Source organism: Sceloporus undulatus, chromosome 1 (genome assembly GCF_019175285.1).
Source record: "Sceloporus undulatus isolate JIND9_A2432 ecotype Alabama chromosome 1, SceUnd_v1.1, whole genome shotgun sequence".
NCBI classification, from domain to species: Eukaryota; Metazoa; Chordata; class Lepidosauria; order Squamata; family Phrynosomatidae; genus Sceloporus; species Sceloporus undulatus.
In genome coordinates, this window is record NC_056522.1 from 179,427,521 (window position 1) to 179,447,388 (window position 19,868).

A 19,868-nucleotide genomic window follows, 5' to 3' on the forward strand; every position below is an offset into this window, starting at 1 on the left:
AAAACATCTATTTATTTTTTCCAAAAATAATATTTAAAAAATATGCTGGTGAATCGAACCTAGTGATTCTCTTGGGAACCCAGGTGTTTTCCCAGCCCAGGCATAGTCTGGGGTTTCCTTGCTGGAGGTTCCCTAGGGAAGCCCTAAGGGAGGAGCAAGGCAGCCAGACCTACACAGTGCTCACCATGCTCCCAGTATCACAATGAAGCAGAAGAAGTCATTCTCACCAGAGTGACTACTAAACCCTAGTGGTATAGGGGGACCTTGGTGGATTCTTTCAAGTGGGAAAAGAATCCATTTCCAAGTGACCCAACAGGGGTACAGCACAATACAGCCCTGAGAGAGCCATAACTTTGTACAATAAGCTCTAGGCAAAGCCAGGAGCAATGCAGCGCAACTGCAGTATAACAATGTCCCTGTGATAAGCCCTTAGGATTCCCCCTAGACAGAGTTTGAATCCCTACCCAGCCAGGGAAACCCATTGGCTCACCTTGGGCAAGTCACACTCTCTTCGATTCAGAGGAAGGCAATGGCAAACATCCCTTAAATAAATCTTGCCAAGAAAGTCCCACGACAGGTTTGTCACAAATCAGAGTTCATTTGGAGGAAAGTAAGAAGAATAAATGTTTACTTCCAGAGGCAGGGTGAGATGCTTGAGGGATTTTCTGGCTGTTGTGCCAAAGACTTGGTTTGTTTAGCTACTTTTATCTTGGTGTGTGTATTGAGTGCTACTCCACCTTAGGCTGCAAAATATCTTCAACACCAGTCCTGCCTGAATGGCAGCCCCCAGGAAAAGTGAAAGGATGGAGGCCATGTGGAATAAGCTGCCCTGCCATGTAGGTAAATGAGGATGGTGAGAACCATGGAAGAACAAGGTCTTCCTGCTGTTATTTTGAGAGTTCACTGGACCTCTGTGAGTGAGAGCAACCTACACAGAATTGCATTAATCGGTCCCAATCCTTCAAGGCATTAACATCTGTATGTGGTTGGAACTCCATGGGGCAATGGAGAGCTGAGCAAAATGATTTGTGTTGGCTGGGGGATTCTGGGATTTATAGTCCAACAAAATAAGTCTGATCCCATCTCTTATCTTGAGGTTTGCCAGCTGATTTCTGAGGCAACTAGAGGCCTTAAAGGCAGTCCTACATGGTCCACTTTCACAAAAGGACATCTGTCATTTCTACGCTGAAAATGGCAACTTTAGACTAGTTAGGTTGTTGACAAATAGGCAACCCACCATTTCTTTCATTTATGACAAGCCAGAATTTGGATTTGGGCAGGGTCAAAGGCATGGATTTTATTTCAGGGACATAAACCATCCAATCCATGCGACAGTCTAGATCAGAAATAAATCCTTTCTGAACCTAGAGAACACCTGGGAGCTTAATTTATGGTGAACACTTACTGTCTTTTCAGGATGAACAGCTACAATGTCTGGATTTAGGAACTGCAAGCAAAATATTTCAAAATTCATTATTATGTTTAAGCTCTTTGTGTCAGATCGTCAATGTCGGCTTATTTCAATTAGACAACTTTATTGGAATAAAGAATGCTAACAAGATGGTTTAGTAGTTGTCCACTTATAAATTGCAGTCACCAGTGGTCACACAATCTATATTTGTTCCTGAGAAAATTGGCCGTAAGTTATAACAGTGAGAAGAGCATTATTGGAAAGCCTGCAGAGACTAAAATGCTGGGCATAGAAGGTGCTTCTACACACACACACACACACACACACACACACACACCCTATTGCTGTTTCTGCAAATAAAATTATCATGTCAAAAAGAAAGCTTCTGTAAAGATTTTGCCTTCTCATCAGGTTTTGTATGTGGGGATAATTTTTTTGAGTGAAGGAGCATTTAAGAGGCCTAAATCGATGCCAGCAGTCTAATCCTGTAGTTTTACAACAGGGATATGCAGGCTGCCTGTGCTCCCTGAACCCCCTTTTTGGCATCCCCTAAGCTTCCCCCTAACATCCCACAAGCCCCCAGGCCTCCACCCATTTTTAAAAAATACCAGTTATTTTTTTATTCTCAGGTCACCTATTAAAAACCACTGCAAAATTCATCAGTTTTGGTTCCACCACCCTGCTGATGTCTTCCCCCACAAAATCTTGAAATGGGAAAAAAAAAAAAACCATAAGAAAATTCACCAAAAATTAACCAGGAAATGACATCACAACATTTCTGCTTTCTGCAGCCAGTGTGTCGGGGGAGGTGGTGGTGATGGTGGAATCTCCAGCTGATAAAAACTTAACGTAAAGGTGATGATGTACTGTATCCTACAGAACAATTGCATGCACATATGTAAACCAGAGAGTTGCACTTGGGGATTAAGGATATTGATCCAAAACTGGCTTTCAGAGCAGTATTGAATAGAGCACTCTTCCACCCAAAATTGAGATGATGGTTGCCATGTGCCTTCAAGGTGACTCGAAGTTTTTTTGGGCAAACTTTATTCAAAGGAACTTAGCCTGTCTCTAAATGAGGTGGAAAGAGTATGACTTGCCCATGATCAGCCAGTGGGTTTCCATGGCTGAACAGAGATCTGAACCCTGGTTTCCCAGTCCACACCAGTTCTCTGAGCATGCTTTACTGTCAGGCATTCTAGGTCTACCCACTCCTTAGCATGAATATGCCTGTCACTGTTTCAAACCTAAGTATCAAACCTCATATCTTATTCCCTAGAATTCTGCACACTTCTACCTTTTAGTATGTCATGTTACCTTTGGAAGGGGAGCAGGTGCCACACAAATTTAGAAACACCAACTTCCATGGAAGTAGATTTATTTGATACAACTCAGAAGAGGCAGTTAGAACAAACCCATACTTTTTGTTTAGTGCAAGGATGCCTTTTTTTTAGTAAGCATGCAGCCTCCTGTGCAAACTGCAGCAGCAAGTGGATTCCAAAATCTCTATAGTTGTTTCTCAAATAGTACAATGCAATCCTAATACAGTCACTGGAATCTTCTGTGTGCTGTTTAACTCATCCTCCTATTGTGAAGTCATTGTATAGGTGACTACTATGGTGTCTTCCAGATAATATCTTAGCTCTTGAGAAGTCTAGAGAATCATCATGCATTTGAAACGGGCAATTAATCTTTGTCCTGAACTAGACTCGAACCTTTGTGACATCTTTCTTTGGTTTCTACTGTGCTTACAGGCCCTGCAATATATAATGGCTTCCTTTTTCTGCAGTGTGCATCCTTACCCACTAGAGGACAGGGTGACAATATATTCTGTACTACTTTGATAAGGAATGAAGGTAAGGCAAGGTTATTATTGCATTTTGTCAGTTTGCACTTTGAAATAGAGTGGTGAAGTTTCAAGTTTCATAATTTCAAAGATTACTCTATATAGTTTAAGCAAAATTAGTCTGTTCACAGCTTTCTTAAAGTCATTGATTTCTTTCAAATGTCTGATCTGAAAGAGCTTTCAGATCTTTGTAAAATACCTCCAAAGCATTTCAGTGGTGTAGAAATTCTAAAATCAAATGATTAACAACAGATTTTTATTTCTAATTGCACCCCTCTTTAAGAACCCCCCCAACTCTTGAAATAGCATTAGAATTTTACAAGGGCTAGGACATTAAAGCTACCGTTTTTCATTTTGGGGCATGCCTATTATCTGTCAGGTAAGGGCAGTCAAGTAATCTGGTCCCAATGCTAAAGGGAAACATTGGAACTTCCTTGTGAGTTCTGCAGCTGGTTATCCCACTCATGAATTCACTCATGTTCAGAGATTCCTACCTATCCTGGTCTAGATTTGGTCTGCCATGCTGTGTGATAAGGCCAGGAAGCATCCTGTGGTTTTCATTATATGGTTTCATCCTAGGAATACATAAAGTTGGGATCCGCATAATACTGAGCACAAAATCTGTCTCCTGCAGGCAGCAGGACTCCTTTGCATCTGTAGGAAGTTTCTGACGGGGGGCAGTGATTCTCATTTATTGTCTCTGCTGCTCCCCCATCAAATATACTCTGGCATGTTAAGGCATCAGAGTGGGTTGCAGAGGGTCATTGGGAATATGGAAGATTGCTCTCACCTGTTTCCATCAATGACTAATGTTTGCCACAAATGTGCATATTGTGTGTCATAATGGAGAAGAACCACATAATTTGATTAAAACAAGGTGGATAATTCCCAGAGACTGGGTGCTGCATTTCTGCCGCCCCCCCCCATGAGAACCTAGAATACTGCCTGCAAAAATAGCCTCCAAGGGTCATGCTTTGCTCACCACACTAAACAACATAGGACCTTTGATTGGCAGTAGCTGTCTCTTAAGAAGTTTGGGAAAATTAGTCCTTAAGGACTAATATTTTTCTGTCATTAGCTGAATCTTTACAGTGTACCTTTACAAAAAGTTTAAGACTTTTTCCGCTATTTATTTTTTAAACATAAGATACTTATATCACTTCCATGCATGCACTGTAATGCGTGGGGGGGGGGGGGGGGCATCTGTATTTTGTTACTTCCTGATCTGTCAAGAATCCATGACTCACAGCTTTCCACTGCACATAAACAAAGCTATGGTGTATTTGACTTGCTTACATGATCCTTGTTGAAAATGTTCTTGTGCAAAGTGTCCCTTTTTGTGCTTTGGGAACTTAGATGCTACTTACTGAATCAATACAGTTTTTGTTAGAATCCCTTTGGTGAAAGTTAAACTTTTGTGTGTGTTTTATTAAAAATTCTGCCATTTCATGGTATTTTCTGCTATTCTTTTCAATTATTTTGAGTATAGACACAGCTTCCATAGATGAGGTGCCACTAAAACGAATGAAGTTGTTAGAAGTTACTTAGGACTTCCCTTGCCCTTGCCTAACTTTGTCTGACATACTGCTGTGTCCCTAGACAGGTTGAGATTTAAGATCTGGCATACCCCAACTCCTCCCTCAGTCTGCCCTTTCTCTATCATTTTTTAAAATTTATTTCTTGTCTGCAGGCTTGAGAGCAGATGGCCGATCTGTCAGCATAATGGCATCTCTGCTAATAGAAGAGGCTTCACCTGATTCCCAGCCCACTCCAGTTTGGATTGCAATGAAATCCTGGATGTATTTACAAGATTTAATAGGATATTAGAAAAGATCCTCTGTGTGTGTGTGTGTGTGTGTATATCTTTTCTTTTAAAAAATTGTTGTTGTGTGCCCCTATGGTCATGGGGTTTCCTTGGCAAGATTTGTTCGGAGATGGGTTGTCATTGCCTCATCTGAGGTTGAGAGATGTAACTTGCCCAAGGTCACCCAGTGGGCTACCATGACCAAAGCAGGCATTGAGACACTAGTCTCCAGAGTCCAGTGTTCAAATCACTACACTACACTCACTCTACCTAAGGAAATTATCTGTCTTTATTTTGATGAGAAGTAGGGGGATCCCTTTCCCATTCATCATATCACCAAATATAATCGTAAAGATAACATCCTAAACCCAACTGCGATTTCCAAGCAGTGCAAATTTAATGAATTAATGGAATGTACGTGTTTATGTATGCATGTTCTTACTGATTCTCTTCTCTGAAAGAATTACTATCAAATTATAATATTAATCCACTGTGTATACTTGTAACATCATTTTAAACAACTAGCCAGTATCAAAATATGGTGTTTTAACTTTTATTCAATTCAAAGTGTAAATGGACAAAGTAAGTGCAACCTAAGCCATACTGACAAACATAAAACAAATGCACAAAAACACAAAACTTGGTAATTCTAAAAGTTGTTCTCCTAAGCATCATAAGACTACTGTTCACTTCTGAGGACAATATGAATTAAGTATATGCTGAGAACACTTCTTAAAAAATGTCAAATGTCTTGTACTACTGTACAAGTGATGCCAGGTACTTTGAACTCAAGTGCAATTTCAGCATATTTCAGCATAAACAGTAAACAGGGGTTTAATCTGCAAAAAACAAAGGCACATTTTATTTATTAACAGATAAATGCTCCCCATACAAAATTTTTCCACATTTTGTGGTACCAATATGAGGTCATATAATGATATTTCAATGAACTCTGGAAAGGTTAGTTAGAAACATCCAAGAAAACTTTTCTCCGTTAGAAATCTTTTGGTCAAATCCTGTTCAATTTAGTGACAATAAGTACTCTCACAGTCTGGTCAAATGAACTACAGACACAGAGACCTCTTTTGTCAGGGCTCCAGTCAAGGCTAGAAATAGGTTGTGTTGACAGTGTCACATTCTGGAGAAGGCTAACCGAACCAGCTACTCCCATTTCAGCACCTTCTGAATCTTTCTTGGAGCGCTCTGCAGGATACTCACTATGGGGAAAAACAAGAAGAAAAATCCACTTTATACACCAATACTATGTACTCTTGCAATGTATTATTTAATTTCCCCCCTCTAGTTTCAAAGGTCTCAGACTGGCTTAGGTGAGGCAACTTATTTTTCCCTCATCACAATCCTGTAGGGTGGGTTAGGCTAAGAGACAGTGTCTTATCCAAGTCTGTTCAGCATATTTTACAGCTGATCTTTCAACCTAGCTTTCTTAAATCCAGTCCCATAATAACTATTCCATACTTCTCTTCTTGGAAAAATATGTGGGAAAAAGGAGGAAGGGAATCCTTATTGGGATATAAAAGATTTTACAATTTCAGAAATAATGACTTTTGAGAAACTAATATTAAGAATAAAGTTAAGAAACTTTCTAGATAATTTTTTTAAAAAATTAACTGATTCATTGCACATTTAAACCACCGTATTGACAGAAGTTCTCTGGGAGGCGTACAATTAAAAATCTCTGTATAAATAAAATGTTAAATTTCAGCATACATATGTTCAGTACACATTCAGTTCCATCATTTGAAAAGACCAAGCTATCCTGCTTCTGAGGCTGAATCTGCACTGCAGAAATAATGCAGTGTGATACTGCTTTAACTGTCATAGTTCCATCCTATGGAATTCTGGGAACTGTAGTTTGTTGTGGCGCCAGAGCTCTCTGACAAAAAAGGCTAAATATCTCACAAAACCACAAATCTCAGAATTCCATATCACTGAGCCATGGAAATTAAAGCAGTGCAAAACTATATTATTTCTGCAATGCAGATTCACCCTTTGTCTCCCCCAAGATCAGGTGTGTATGGCTCTGTCTGGAAATGATGGCAGCTGTGCAACAGGATCTGCTGAACGAAGGAGTCACATTTGTGTACCTAGCTCATTCCCCAGCCTAGAAAGTCTAGTGACTCTGCAATCCTCTAGTGACTCTACAGTCCCACTACTAAGTAACTATTGATAGCCAACCTACAGAGAGACGCTAGCTAAACCAGTCACCTCATAGGAGCCTGACACAGAAAGAATGGGAGTGGAGACGGGGTTTAAGCAATCGAGCAAAGCACTCCTTGGCACTAAGGGTCGAAACGAACAAGCATCTCCCAGCCCATTCACTCCAAGGCCACAGTGAATACACACTGTGGCCCCAAGGGGACCTCCTGGAGCAGTCCCAAATGGACTGCGACAAGCAGCAGAAAAAAGCCACTCCTTTTGGGGCTGGTTTTGGGTTGCCTTAGGCAGCCCCGGCATGGCTTCTGAGCACTCCGGATGTGGGCATCATATAAACCACGTCTGCCCTTCTGTTTTGGGCCTAAGTCTCTATTGAATGTGTATATGGTGAATATTATTTCTGTGACCTGCTGAGATTAACGTACTTGTGGGGAAATGAGTCTCTGTGTGAAGCATAAGATAGATATTAAACACTTAATATTTATATGTGAGTGTATTAGATATGACATATTTATATTGATATAGGTATATTCTGAGTGGCAGAGGAAGTATGAATACCATGCTCAAGCACATGAAAAGCAATAGCAAATATGTAGCAGGAAATTTAAATATTCACAGCCAAATAATGTACAATATAATAAAGAAAAGCAATTTTTAAAAATTCTATCAAAGAATAATTAAGTTTCTAACAGCAAGCTTTCGTAAGACATAAGAAAATAACTGCAAGTGTTTTATCTGTTGCATAATATACAAGGTTTGGAATACAGTGGTACCTCGGGATACGAAATACCCAGGTTACGAAATTTCCGGGATACGAAAAAATCCCATAGGAAATAATTGTTCCGGGTTACGAATGTTTTTTCGGGTTACGAAAAAAAATTTGGTGCTTTTTTCGGCTTTTTCGCACGGAATCGCGGCTTTTCCCCATTAGCGCCTATGGCATTTCGGCTTACGAAGGCTTTTCGGGTTACGAAAGCGGCCGCGGAACGAATTAATTTCATAACCCGAGGAAGCACTGTACTTAGAATACAGTGGTACCCCGGGATACGAATTGATCGCGTTACGAAATTTCCGGGATACGAAAAAGTTCCATTGGAAAAAACTGTTCCGGGATACGAAGGTTTTTTCGGGTTACGAAATTTTTTTCGGCGCGAAATTCAAACGCGCGGCTTGCCAGCGCTAACGGAAAGCCCTTTTCGGCTTGCGAAATGCATTGGGTTACGAACGCCGCGGCGGAACGAATTAATTTCGTAACCCGAGGGACCACTGTAATTTATTCCAGTCTTTTCTGTGAAGATATATACTTACTATTTCCAAAGATGAAGATTTCCAGCTCCTCCACTAGTTAAAAATATATCTCTGTTCTGGGGAAGATGCCGAACTTGCCACAATGTAGATTTGTGAGCCTATCAGCAAAAATTAGATATAAATCAGTCGAACCATTTTATTTTATCTGTATGCTTGTTTGGCTGTGACAAGTAGAAATCATCGTCTAGGAGTCAGCGGAAGGGAAATAGAACCACATGTACAGCTATTATACTGGTAGTCTGTGCCAGCTCATGGTCTGAACAGGGAACAGGTGCAAGTATCTTTCTGGTGATCACATGTACTTGGATGCCCCACATGAAGTGAGAGCTCCTTCCCTTGGTTTTCTGCTTATCACAGCAAAGAGAAAAATTGGGCCAGTATGGCTTCATGAGGCGCATCCTTTACATGTCTCACATTAGTTGACATATGGAGCAAACTTAGGATGGTAGTGGTTGTGATGATGTGAAAACCTCTTAGGGATCAATGTCTTACTATTCCAAGATTTGGAGAAACTTGGAAGCATCAATAAACCCTTTCACTGCTTCCAAATGTCTCATAAATCTTTGGTGAACTTAAGGAAGGCTCATATTCCTTTTTCATTTCCTCCACATAAGTAAAACAGCTTGGAGATAGGTGGAGCTTGTTGAAACTGCAAGAAAGGGTTCAGTACCAGAACTGTTGACTCCAATGAGGAGATAAATACCCTCACATGGAGACAAAGACTCCCATGTGGTGTAAGATCTGTGTAAACTTAGGATGGAAATATGGCAGATGGATACATGGCTCTTGTCTGCCTTTCCACACATCAAGAGTTACTCATCCTTGAAGGCCTGAAGAAAAAAGACAAGGCCAACTGCACATAATAATAATAATAATAATAATAATAATAATAATAATAATAATAATTTGTTTATTTATTTATACTCCACTCTTCAGACAAAAAGGCTGCTACCCAGTGCAAAGGAACCACCAAGTCCCTATCAGGCACAATGTGGACCACCAAGTGCCACTTTGCATTCAAAGAATGTGCTCCATTTCCACAAAATAAACTTTGTAAACTGTCAGAGAAAGGAAAGTCTGTAATGCAACAACAATAACAACAACAGAAATACTTTTATTAGTAACTACTCTGCAGTTACTAATCACATCAGTGCTTCCCTTCATTGATGCATGGAGAACTTCAATATAGTGTTGTTTTTTCTGGTCAATCTTCAAGGCTGCAGTTGGAACAAGTCTTCAAAAGACCTTGAATGGGAGCAACAGGGTTGTTTTTAGCATAACTACTGCTATTAGTAGAAGGAGGAAGAAGGCAATCTCCTACACCTTTAGTCTCCCCTATGTACCATGAAAACCTGCAATGAATCAGGCTTCCAGTTAGTGTAAATGACTGTAAGGTATGAAGAGGAAGAAACTCCCACTGACACGGTGTTAGATTTAGAACTCAGGACCTGAGCTCCCTAACAACAACAATGGAAATACTGTACTTTTCATTACATCTCCTCCCTAAGGTATGCGATTAAGAGTGGAACACTTCCAATCATAAGAATGAACAGCATATTGTATATTGTACCTTCTCTGATACTGAAGCAAAACCTTTGGTTGGATGTTGAGTACGCATGTCAAATACATGGAATTTTCCTTCAAGTGATGTAGCAACCAATTTGTTCATATTTATATCTTTCCGGTCAAATTCAAGACTGCAAACCTAGAAATACAAAAGCAAGTGTTATTCAAATATGCTTCATATTACAGATAAAGTGTAATCTACAATATATTTGCTTAGAAGAAAGCCCCACAGAAAATATGTACTAAAGACTGAAGCTATACATCTCAATCCCATTAAAAGGTTGGCCCACTGAACTCAATGGCTCGTAACAAAGTAGGGAGGGGGAGACATGTGTTCCTCCAGATTGTTGGATCACAACACCCATTATCATTGCCACTGGTTATGGACTGCTGGGAGTTGCTGCAACTTCTATCTTTCAAAAAGACTAGCACTCTAACATGCCTTCGTGACATATTACCCCATTCTTAATGTTGGTTTCCCATCGTAATGTCATGTTCTTCAGGTCAAACAACTTGATATCTCCATTGTCATAGCCAGCACATACAACACGCTCTTCTTGATTATATGCATTGCCTAGTTTGGAAAAGAACCACTATTAGATGCAGAATCACCATTGTTATTTTTTCTAACTTAATGGCGATACAAAGGCAAACCTATTACAGGGATTTCTTGGCAAGATTTGTTGGGGAGGGAGGAGGGTTGTCTTTGGCTTCCTCTGAAGCTGACAAGAATGTGACTTTTCTAAGGTGGGCTTCCATGGCCAAGTGGCGATTTGTATCCCTTTTCCAGACCATACAGTGTATGACCAAACTTTCTTAAACTAATCACATACTTCTATACCAAGCCAAATTTAAGGGTGTACATTTGTGTTAGAAAATAGTTCTGGAACATGCACAAGTTGTGATTATTCTGCAGATCCATTAAAAGATAAAAGCAAATAAGGGAGAGTGGAGGCAAAGTAGAAATATTTAGAGACAATTTCACTCTTCCTGTATAATTTTATTTAAAACAAGAAACACCATATTCTCTGTCACAGCAAAACAGCATTTCTAGTGTTGTTTTTGTAAGCGGTATCTTGACATGTAGAGGTCTGAAAAGCAAGCAGTTGAAAGGAAATTTACTAGAACATTTCAGACACTATGTTTAAGCCCACGGGTGTTGTTTTAACTCTAGTATTGATAATCTCCATCTTATTTTAGTGGCAATGAAGCAAGGCATCTGGAAACAGTGTTACGGTGGTCAAAGATTAAAGTGATGCCACAATAGAAATTCCAGGATAGATGTTGTCATTAAGAATTAACAAACTCAGAGAACTTACCAAATGCTACTGTCCAGCAGTCTCTCTTGCTCTCTCCTTGTGCTGGTTCCATATTTGCAACTGGAATGTCTTTTTGTCTTGGGTCCCACACCTTCACAGTCCCTGTGGTCATTTACATTAGATTATCATGTTACTGACTAAAAGTCTTGCAACATCTATTCTTCCATTCGAGGCTGCAAGCATCTTCCTATGCTTCAGCCCCTTCAACTTGCTTTTAAGAAGACAATCTTTATCTTTCTTTTTCAGCGAATAAACAAAACAGAGCTGTTTGCTTTGAGATTTATCCATATAGTCAATAAATTAAATTAAACATAACTCATATAAAACACTGGGATTCAGCTGTCTTCATTCAAAATATCAACTACTAATACTATATATGTATATATTAGAGCTATCTTCAATTGTCTTGCATTATGTTCCTTCTTCTGCATCTTCTTTGTGGGGATATCAGTTTGCTACAACCCTCTAATGACTTATGTCAAAGCCCTGCTCCATGTGGGACTTAAAATAGAACATACAGCATATGTAGATCTGATTGCAGTATCCTTGTAACCATATCATATAGCAGCTGAAGAACCCAGAATGGAAGAAGGCTGACCAAGAGTGCTGTTACCAAGTATATACTAGCTAAGAAAATCTATGGAGTGGCAATGACAGAATTAATTTATCAAGAGCTGACTTTAGAGTTGGAGCTAGGTTTCCTTTTCCAGCTTTCCTAAATCACCTGCCAGATTTTAAAAAGATGTCCCTTAAGACGAACCTGTAATGTTTAAAAGCTGAACCTTCCAGGAGCAGCAATTCATCTTTTTTGTGCAAGAAAAAGGGCAGTCTAAAAGACTCTGGGGAGGTCAAGGAAAGAAAAAACAACTCTGTAGGGCCACACTTTGTCCTCCCTGAATTAAGTACAAGCAGACTAATTCTTCATCTTACAAGCTGAAACAATCCACAGGGGTCATGGAACTGGAACTGCTGTATGAATCTCCTCAGATAAGCATGTTTGCTGCGGATGACAAGAGTTGCAGTCCAATAAATTTGGAAGGAGCGAGAGCTGGTTCAGGCTATAGGACTATATTGGTTCTTAATACTAATATCTAAGCTACTCAATCATATGATAAAGGAACTGCCACCATAGTAGGCTATTAGCTGGATTAACCCCAATCTATTTGTCCTCTCCCCCCTCCCCCAACACACTAGTGGCATGCAATAGAACTAACTCACCATCACGACTTCCTGTCACAATTTCTGGGGCTCCTTCCCCAACCCCTAAGCCACCAACACCATCTATACTATTTATGATTTCTTCATGTCCCTTCACAGAGTAAACTGGGATTTCTGGAGCTTCCAAATTCCTAAATAGAAGAAAGGAACAATTACTTTGTGTTCATTCATACTACAAAGTAATAGATTCAGGAATGTGTACTGCCATAATGTACAAAAAACTAGTACTAATTTACTCAGTCATAGTACAGTCAATGCTCTGTATCCATGGATTCAACCATCCATGGTTTGAAAATATTAAAAATATATATACATCCCAAAAAGCAAACTTTTATTTTGCCATTTTATATAAGAGATACTATTTTACTGCACCATTGTATTTAATGGGGCTTGAGCATCAATGGATTTTGATATCAAAGGGGGTTCTCCAACCAAACCCTAGCAGATACCAAGGGATCACTATAATGCACAACACCATTAATGATTTTTAATGTGCAAACAGAAAGATACAAGACTTTAATTTAGCTCTTCAAATGACAAGGTGTTCTTATAAATATGTCATATCATAGTCACCCCAATTTCAAAAGCAGTTTGTTATAAGGTGGGGGCAGAGAAGTGAGACAATGCTTTTTGAGAGAAATTTCCACAAATCCCCGGAGCCTGTGAAACCAGTTCTATGATTATTGGGTTCCATTAAGTCTTGCAGCTTAATTTATTTGATTTATTAATTTAAAGCAAAACTTTAGTTTAGTGTAAAACATTAATGTTCCCAAAACAGGATGATTTAAATGAATTTGAATGATTATGGGGTGAAACAGTCTGCCCAAAAAGGGCAGATTGGGGCTGCCCCAGCCCCACTCTCCCTGGCTCTGCAGCAACAACACATGTGCAGCCCCAATCTGGGCCAACACCGTTATTTTAAACCAGCTTCTGAAAAGGAGTGGTTTATTTCCACTCGTTTTCATGCTGACTTTTCCAGGTTGGGGTGACGTCGGGGTGGTTTCAGGCTGTGTTTGGGTCATGTGTCATCTAAATGTCACACCTCCAACGTAGCTTGACAGCATCCCTTTTGATCTGTCTGTTTTGGGCCTATGTACTGACTGAGAAGAATATGGCCATGTAGAGTAAAGCTTTACATATTATTAGTCAGCAGATCTAATGTTCCGTACCATATATTTAAATTTCCACCAAAATCCCCTGTCGCCAGATATCTTTGTTGCAGAGAAGAAGCGCCAAAAGTTCCACATTTAATAGGCCTTGGCTTTTCAATCTAGAAAAAGGAGGAACAGAAATGTTTTGGGAAGACTCCTTAATTTTTTTACATTGATTTGTCTACCCTGTCGAAAATGCAGGTACTTTCAGAGTATAGCTTTGGAGAATATATTTTTGAAATACAAAGTTTGAACAGAACATTAAAATACAGAAAGATTACTGGTAAGGAGCCCTGATGGCGCAGTGGTTAAATGCCTGTACTACAGCTACTCACTCACAAATGGCAAGTTGTGAGTTCAGTACTGTACTAGCCAAGGGCTCAAGCTTGACTCAGGCTTGCATCCTTCTGAGGTCACTAAATTGAGTACCCAGATTGTTGGTTAATTGAGTAACCAATTAGCTTACACTTACAGGGAGTGCTTAAGTGCACTGATAAATGGTATAGAAATGTACTTGCTATTGCTATAATTCAAATGTTTTATTATATAAGACAGGAGAATCATTGGCCCTCCCGATGTTTCTTACTGTAACTCTCAACAACCCAAGCCAGAATAACCAATAGTGGAGAATGCTGAGAGCTACAGTCCAACAACATCTGGAGGTTGGCCTGGTTCCCATCCCTAACCTAAGATTGTATGCATAGGAAGAAAGTCCAGTCATACTGATTGTACTCATAGGAAAAAAGGACTGTTTTTTCTGATTTATGATTTGAAATTTTATTTAGCAACAAAGGAACATGGAGTAGATTTTGCATCATTGACACTGCAATCCTAAACATACTTAAGAGGAAGTAAATCCCATTGAACTCAATGAATTTTACTTCTGAGTAGTCACCTATAGGCTCACACTGCCATTCTTTTTTCTCTTTCTTAATCTCTTTAGAAGCTTGGTTATTTCTTATGGTCTACAAAAAAAGGAAAAGAGAAACCATCAATTGCTACCTATGGCCTGAAAAAGATAGGCTAAATAGACAATGGTTTTCAAATGTAACCCTGGCAAAAGCTGGCGTGTTTTAAAATGTTATGCATTACTTTACTTCCACAAATCATTTTCTCCTAAAGCTTTAATAATACAAACTGGCAATGTATTATTCTCTTTTTCAATCCATCTTTTTCTATATTCAAAGCCATCCAAGCAAGCATGTTTATTTATATCCAGTCAATGTAAATCTACACATCTAAGGCGGATGCCACCTAATTAAAGGTGACTGATGTTCAAGTTCGCCACACTCTCAGAGCCAGCTTGAATAAATTAAGTCAAACCAACACAATCTTAGCAAATGTACTGAGTGTGAATACAAAGAGAAACCCAACTGAAATAAATTCTTATATATAACCTACTAGTGCACAGTTGCAATGTACTATTTTTAACTCTAAAGACTTTTAGCCAGAGATGTATAAATTTTCTTTGTATCTTTGTGTCCCATCTTCACCTTCCTCTTCTTCCTTGGTATATTTTTCTACACTTTGTACGTTCTAACAAGGTTTTGGGTAGGACTTTATAACTAAGATGTGATGATAGAAAACCATGTTTACATTAATGATGTGGGAAAGTCCCTACCCACTGGAAAGCTAGATTGCAATAAAACAAAAGATTTTCATTGTTGTATAAAAGAACTGCTTTTGAACAAGATCTCACAACTGACTTCAGAAACCAGCTAAGGAAGGCTTCAACTCAGTTTTCCTTAATGCTTTATAAGGCCAATGTATTGCAATCTTATATTGCTATGGCTACAGCAACCAATCCTCTGCGGGAAGGGAAGTGCTGTGTATACAAGCAAACTTAATGGCTATCACTATGGTGACCAGCAAAGCATTCCTCATTGTTATTAACCTCTCAACAATGGCTTGCCAAGTAGTTAGAGAGAGTAAAACAAGTCATGGCTGGAGTACATCTGTGCCAATCCATAAGCATTTCTTTGACTGATTGATCATAATGTGGGCTTACACACTCTGTTGAACATAAATCGTTTTTTTCCTTAATTAAAAAGGTTAAAATAGAAAGTATTCAGCATCTTAAACTACTCTAATAGCAATGCTCCTTTGTCCATCTGCATATGCATCTGTACAGTGCTTCACTCCAAAAATGCTGAAATGCTATACTGCAGTGAATGCTAGTGATTTTCTACTCAAGTAGCACTGCAGCCTGAAGTATTCTTTCAGGATTTCAGAGAACTGCACTCTAATTTCTGAGCTCAAAAATTAAATCAAAATATAGGAGTTATTTTCCCTAAAGGATAGATTAAATTTCCTTCCTCAAATGGCATTAACAGAGTTCTGCAATTGCCCAGAATGGATCTGAGACCTGCAACCAAGTGAAGTCCACTCAAGTGAGCTGGAGCCCCAGTTCAGTTGTCCCATGGACAGCTCTCTATGTGTCTGTACGTTTGTTCCTCACAGCTTATCATATACACTTGACTATAAATTGACCTCATGTTTAAGTCAAAGGCAGGTTTTTGGGTCAAAATTATGGATATTGATAGGTCAAAGTCATATCAAAATGTATGAGGCATATAACAAAGTAGGTGAAGGACAAAGCAAAGAAAAATGGTGCCAAAAAAACCCCTTATAAAATTCCAGCAGGCATAACTGTTTGTGCTTGCCCTAAAGGCTGGATGGATGGGAGAGTAGAGGGATTCAATGCTTCCAGGACAGATTACACTCTTGCCTTTCACCAGGGGATGCTTTTTCCCCGATGCCCCTTGGGGAGTTTATTTATTTATGGGATTTATATTCCCCCTTTATCCCAAAATGAGAGTCATTTTAAAATACAGTATTTAAATTAACTTGTGGAAAAGCTGACTCAGTTTTTTTTTTTTTTGGGAGGGTCAATTTCTTTGCTACAATTTATACATATACAATATACAGTACTCACAACAAGATACAGGAGTGGTAATACAGGGACAAGACCCTGCCACAAAGCCAACTCTGTCTCCACATCTGTTCTGGGAGCCATATTACAATAACATTACCACAACATTTGGGGGGGGGGGGGGTCACTGCTTCCAGGACAGACAAAGCTCTCGCCTTTCACCGCTCCGATAGTTCCTTTTTAAACAAATGAGTTAAAGTACAATTCTTACATATGTATATACTTATGTCTGTGCAGGGCTTGAGTGAATGCATATGTAAGTGTGGTATGTACCCATGGATAAGTTGACCCAGGTTTTTGGGGTCAATATTTTGACTAAAATTAGTTCTACTTATACACGAAAATATATAGCAGTTTTCCACCAGAGAAGCAAATCATGTAAGGCCTGGCCGAGTGAACCAGAGGAAAGGCCAGGGACATGTCTTCTATTATTATTATTATTACAGTGGGGCTTCCGCATATGCGGCCTTTTTATAAGCAGCTTTGAGCGTACGCGCTCAAGCCGCTGGGCGCGCGCGGGGTGGAAGGAGCAGCGTATCCCATTCAGTTGAATGGGCGCGTGCGCCTGTTGCACTGCGTGCATGCCCGTTGCGCCCTGTGCACCTCCGCACCGCCGTGCACGAGCCCCATTGTTTACAATGGGGCTTGAGCATAGGCGGAAATCGCCATACACGGCGGGATCCGGAACGGATCCCCCGCGTATGGCGAGGTTCCACTGTATTATTATGGTTGCAGCATATACAACCAACAACAAGAATACCACGTCATGCCACAAATCAGACTGTCAGGATAACAGGCTAGAGACACTGAAGAGACAGCAAAACTCTAGGACAAGTGCCTTGGTGAGAAGATCTGAGTCGATTTCACTATAGCAGCTCGAAACACCTTTAAGCAAATTAACAACTTACCATCACTGATGCTGCTATGAAACAAAACGTGGGGGAGACAAAAATGGCTGTTATTATTAGAAACCAGAAGTGAAAATACATAACCATGGCCTGTTACAGACAGCCAAAATAAAGCTGCTTCGAGTCACAGTGGAGGTATGGTGTTTCAATGATGCATGCGTCCTAAGAGTCCAGAAGTCGCACCAAAGCCACACTCCAGTCCTTAGGGCTGCAGCATGCCTTTGGTGTGACTTCTGGACTTTTAGGACGCATGCATCATTGAAAAACCATACCTCCACTGTGACTCGAAGCAGCTTTATTTTGGCTGTCTGTAACAGGCCATTGTTTCATACTTATGCTTGTGGTTTGTAACATACCACATCCCTCACCAGTGACATGCACGACAAATTAGCAGTCTTTCCTTTCCTCTCCCATGTACCTCTTCAGTTCTTTAGTCTACAGTAATGTTCCGTAAGCTATCTGATGCGAGGGTCCATCCAGGGACCCCTACTATGTTGGCGTCCCTTGGTTAAAATTGTTCCTTTTTCACCAGCTGAGGCCTTGTGGACCACCACTTTCAGCAGCACCGCTTTATAGTACACTGCAAAGGCCAGCCAGATAGGGAAATTCTTCAGGCTAAATTTTCTGCAGTGGCATCAGCAGGAGTTGGAGGGACTGTGGAGAACACCAGCTGAGACCCCAAAGGGGGGGGTGACACTACTGCTCCCCAGACATCTGCATTTTGTCAGAAATGGGATGTAGCATTTGCCTGCATCCCTTTAAATCTCTGAAGAGATGGTGGGATGCATCATAAAACATCACATTTTACCAAATTTTCACTTCAATCACACATACATATACTGTAATGCAAATGAATTGAGGCTGTGCATACGATATTATAATTTAAAGCTATTTTAAGCCTTATGAACGGAGACTTAGGGAGCAGAGTATGTTTAGGCTGAAGAAATGGTTAAGAGATGAAATGGTATCCCTGTTTAAGTAGTTGTTTATGCTAGTTGTTTATGTCACAACGATTACCATTCGATTCAGTGATATGTGGGAATTACAATTTGTGAGCAACATGAGTACAAAAAAACATTACTAAGGATTCTGTATGGTGCGCTATCGAAGGAGGTCAATGGTGGGGGGTATCTTAACGAAAGAGGCCAAAAGTCCTAGTGATGCCACTGTTTATACGCCAGCATCTTCCCCACTAGGTGACCCCAACCTAGGGACTCCTCTGCCCCAGCCATGGCTAAATGAAACAGGTAGAAAGTGTAGATGTTTCCAAGCATCACTGAGAACAAGGCAAGGTCAATGGAAGTACTGTACTTGTAAAGAATATGTAGAGAGAGATCTTGTAGCCCCTTTGAGAGACTCACCGAAAGAAAGACGTTGGCAGCATGAGCTTTCCTAGGCTTCAACCTACATGCATCTGAGGAAGTAGGTTGGGGTCTAGGGAAGCCCTGCTGCTGCCCACTTCTTCATTCCAATGAGTCTCAAAGGGGCTTCAGGGTCTCTCTCTACAGGCTGATTCCACAGACTAGCTGGGCTCTGTCTTTGTATCCTGTGCCTGGAAAGGAAAGAGGTCATGTCTGTATGTATCGTGTGCTGAGGAGGACCCACTTCTCGGAGGAGGCTGAGGCGTCCCCCGGCCAGTTCGTAGAGCTGGAGGGCGCCGGTGCCCCTGGGGAAGCTGCCCAGGCAGACCAGGCGGGCGCTGCAGGGCACCCACTTGCACTCGAAGACCGTGTAGCTCAGGCCCTGCTGCGCGTGCGCGATCATCTGCGGCTTCTCCAGCAGCAAGGCGCCCGACGCAGACATGGCTCACAGAGAGAGAGGAGCGAAAAGGACGCCCGCTCGCGACGCCTTCCACTTCCAACTGCCACCCTCCTCCTCCTCCTCCGCGCGCCGCCTCTCTGCGCATGCGCCTTCCGAACGTCATCCGGGCCACCGAACCATAGAGAGAGAGAGGAGAAAGATCGTCGCCCTGGCTCAGTGCTTTGGACTTCGGCTCCCAGAAGCCTCAGCCACTTTGGCCAATAGTATAGGATTCTGGGAGCTGAAGTCCAAACTCTCTTAATAAAGGGCACAGTTTGGGGACCACTGTCCTAAGTGTTCGCTCTGTATTTCCTAAGGAAGGCCTCTTCGGTTGTTGCTAAGACTCCAACTCCCATCCGCCCGAGCCCTTACAGCCCACGCTGAGGGATGATGGGAAATGAAGTCCGAAGAGCCTCTGCAGATGATGCGA

At 40.8% G+C, this 19,868-nt stretch overlaps 1 protein-coding gene across 3 annotated transcripts; it reads right to left on the reverse strand.

The window, feature by feature from the left end:
- Positions 1–5,894: 5,894 nt before the first annotated feature.
- On the reverse strand, positions 5,895–19,840 carry DNAAF10 (dynein axonemal assembly factor 10). 3 transcript variants are annotated; one of them, XM_042449980.1, is made up of 8 exons: positions 19,353–19,840; positions 13,817–13,917; positions 12,648–12,778; positions 11,430–11,531; positions 10,569–10,684; positions 10,115–10,249; positions 8,545–8,642; positions 5,895–6,278 (listed from the first exon to the last, which is right to left on the reverse strand). In XM_042449980.1, the coding sequence occupies exons 1-8, from the start codon at positions 19,560–19,562 to the stop codon at positions 6,071–6,073; spliced, it is 1,101 nt and encodes a 366-aa protein (XP_042305914.1). In that variant the 5' UTR covers positions 19,563–19,840; the 3' UTR covers positions 5,895–6,070. The 3 variants fall into 3 exon arrangements, with proteins under 3 accessions (XP_042305914.1, XP_042305921.1, XP_042305930.1); XM_042449987.1 differs by having other exon boundaries at positions 19,244–19,545; XM_042449996.1 differs by lacking the exon at positions 13,817–13,917 and having other exon boundaries at positions 19,353–19,545.
- Between the last annotated feature and the right edge of the window lie 28 nt (positions 19,841–19,868).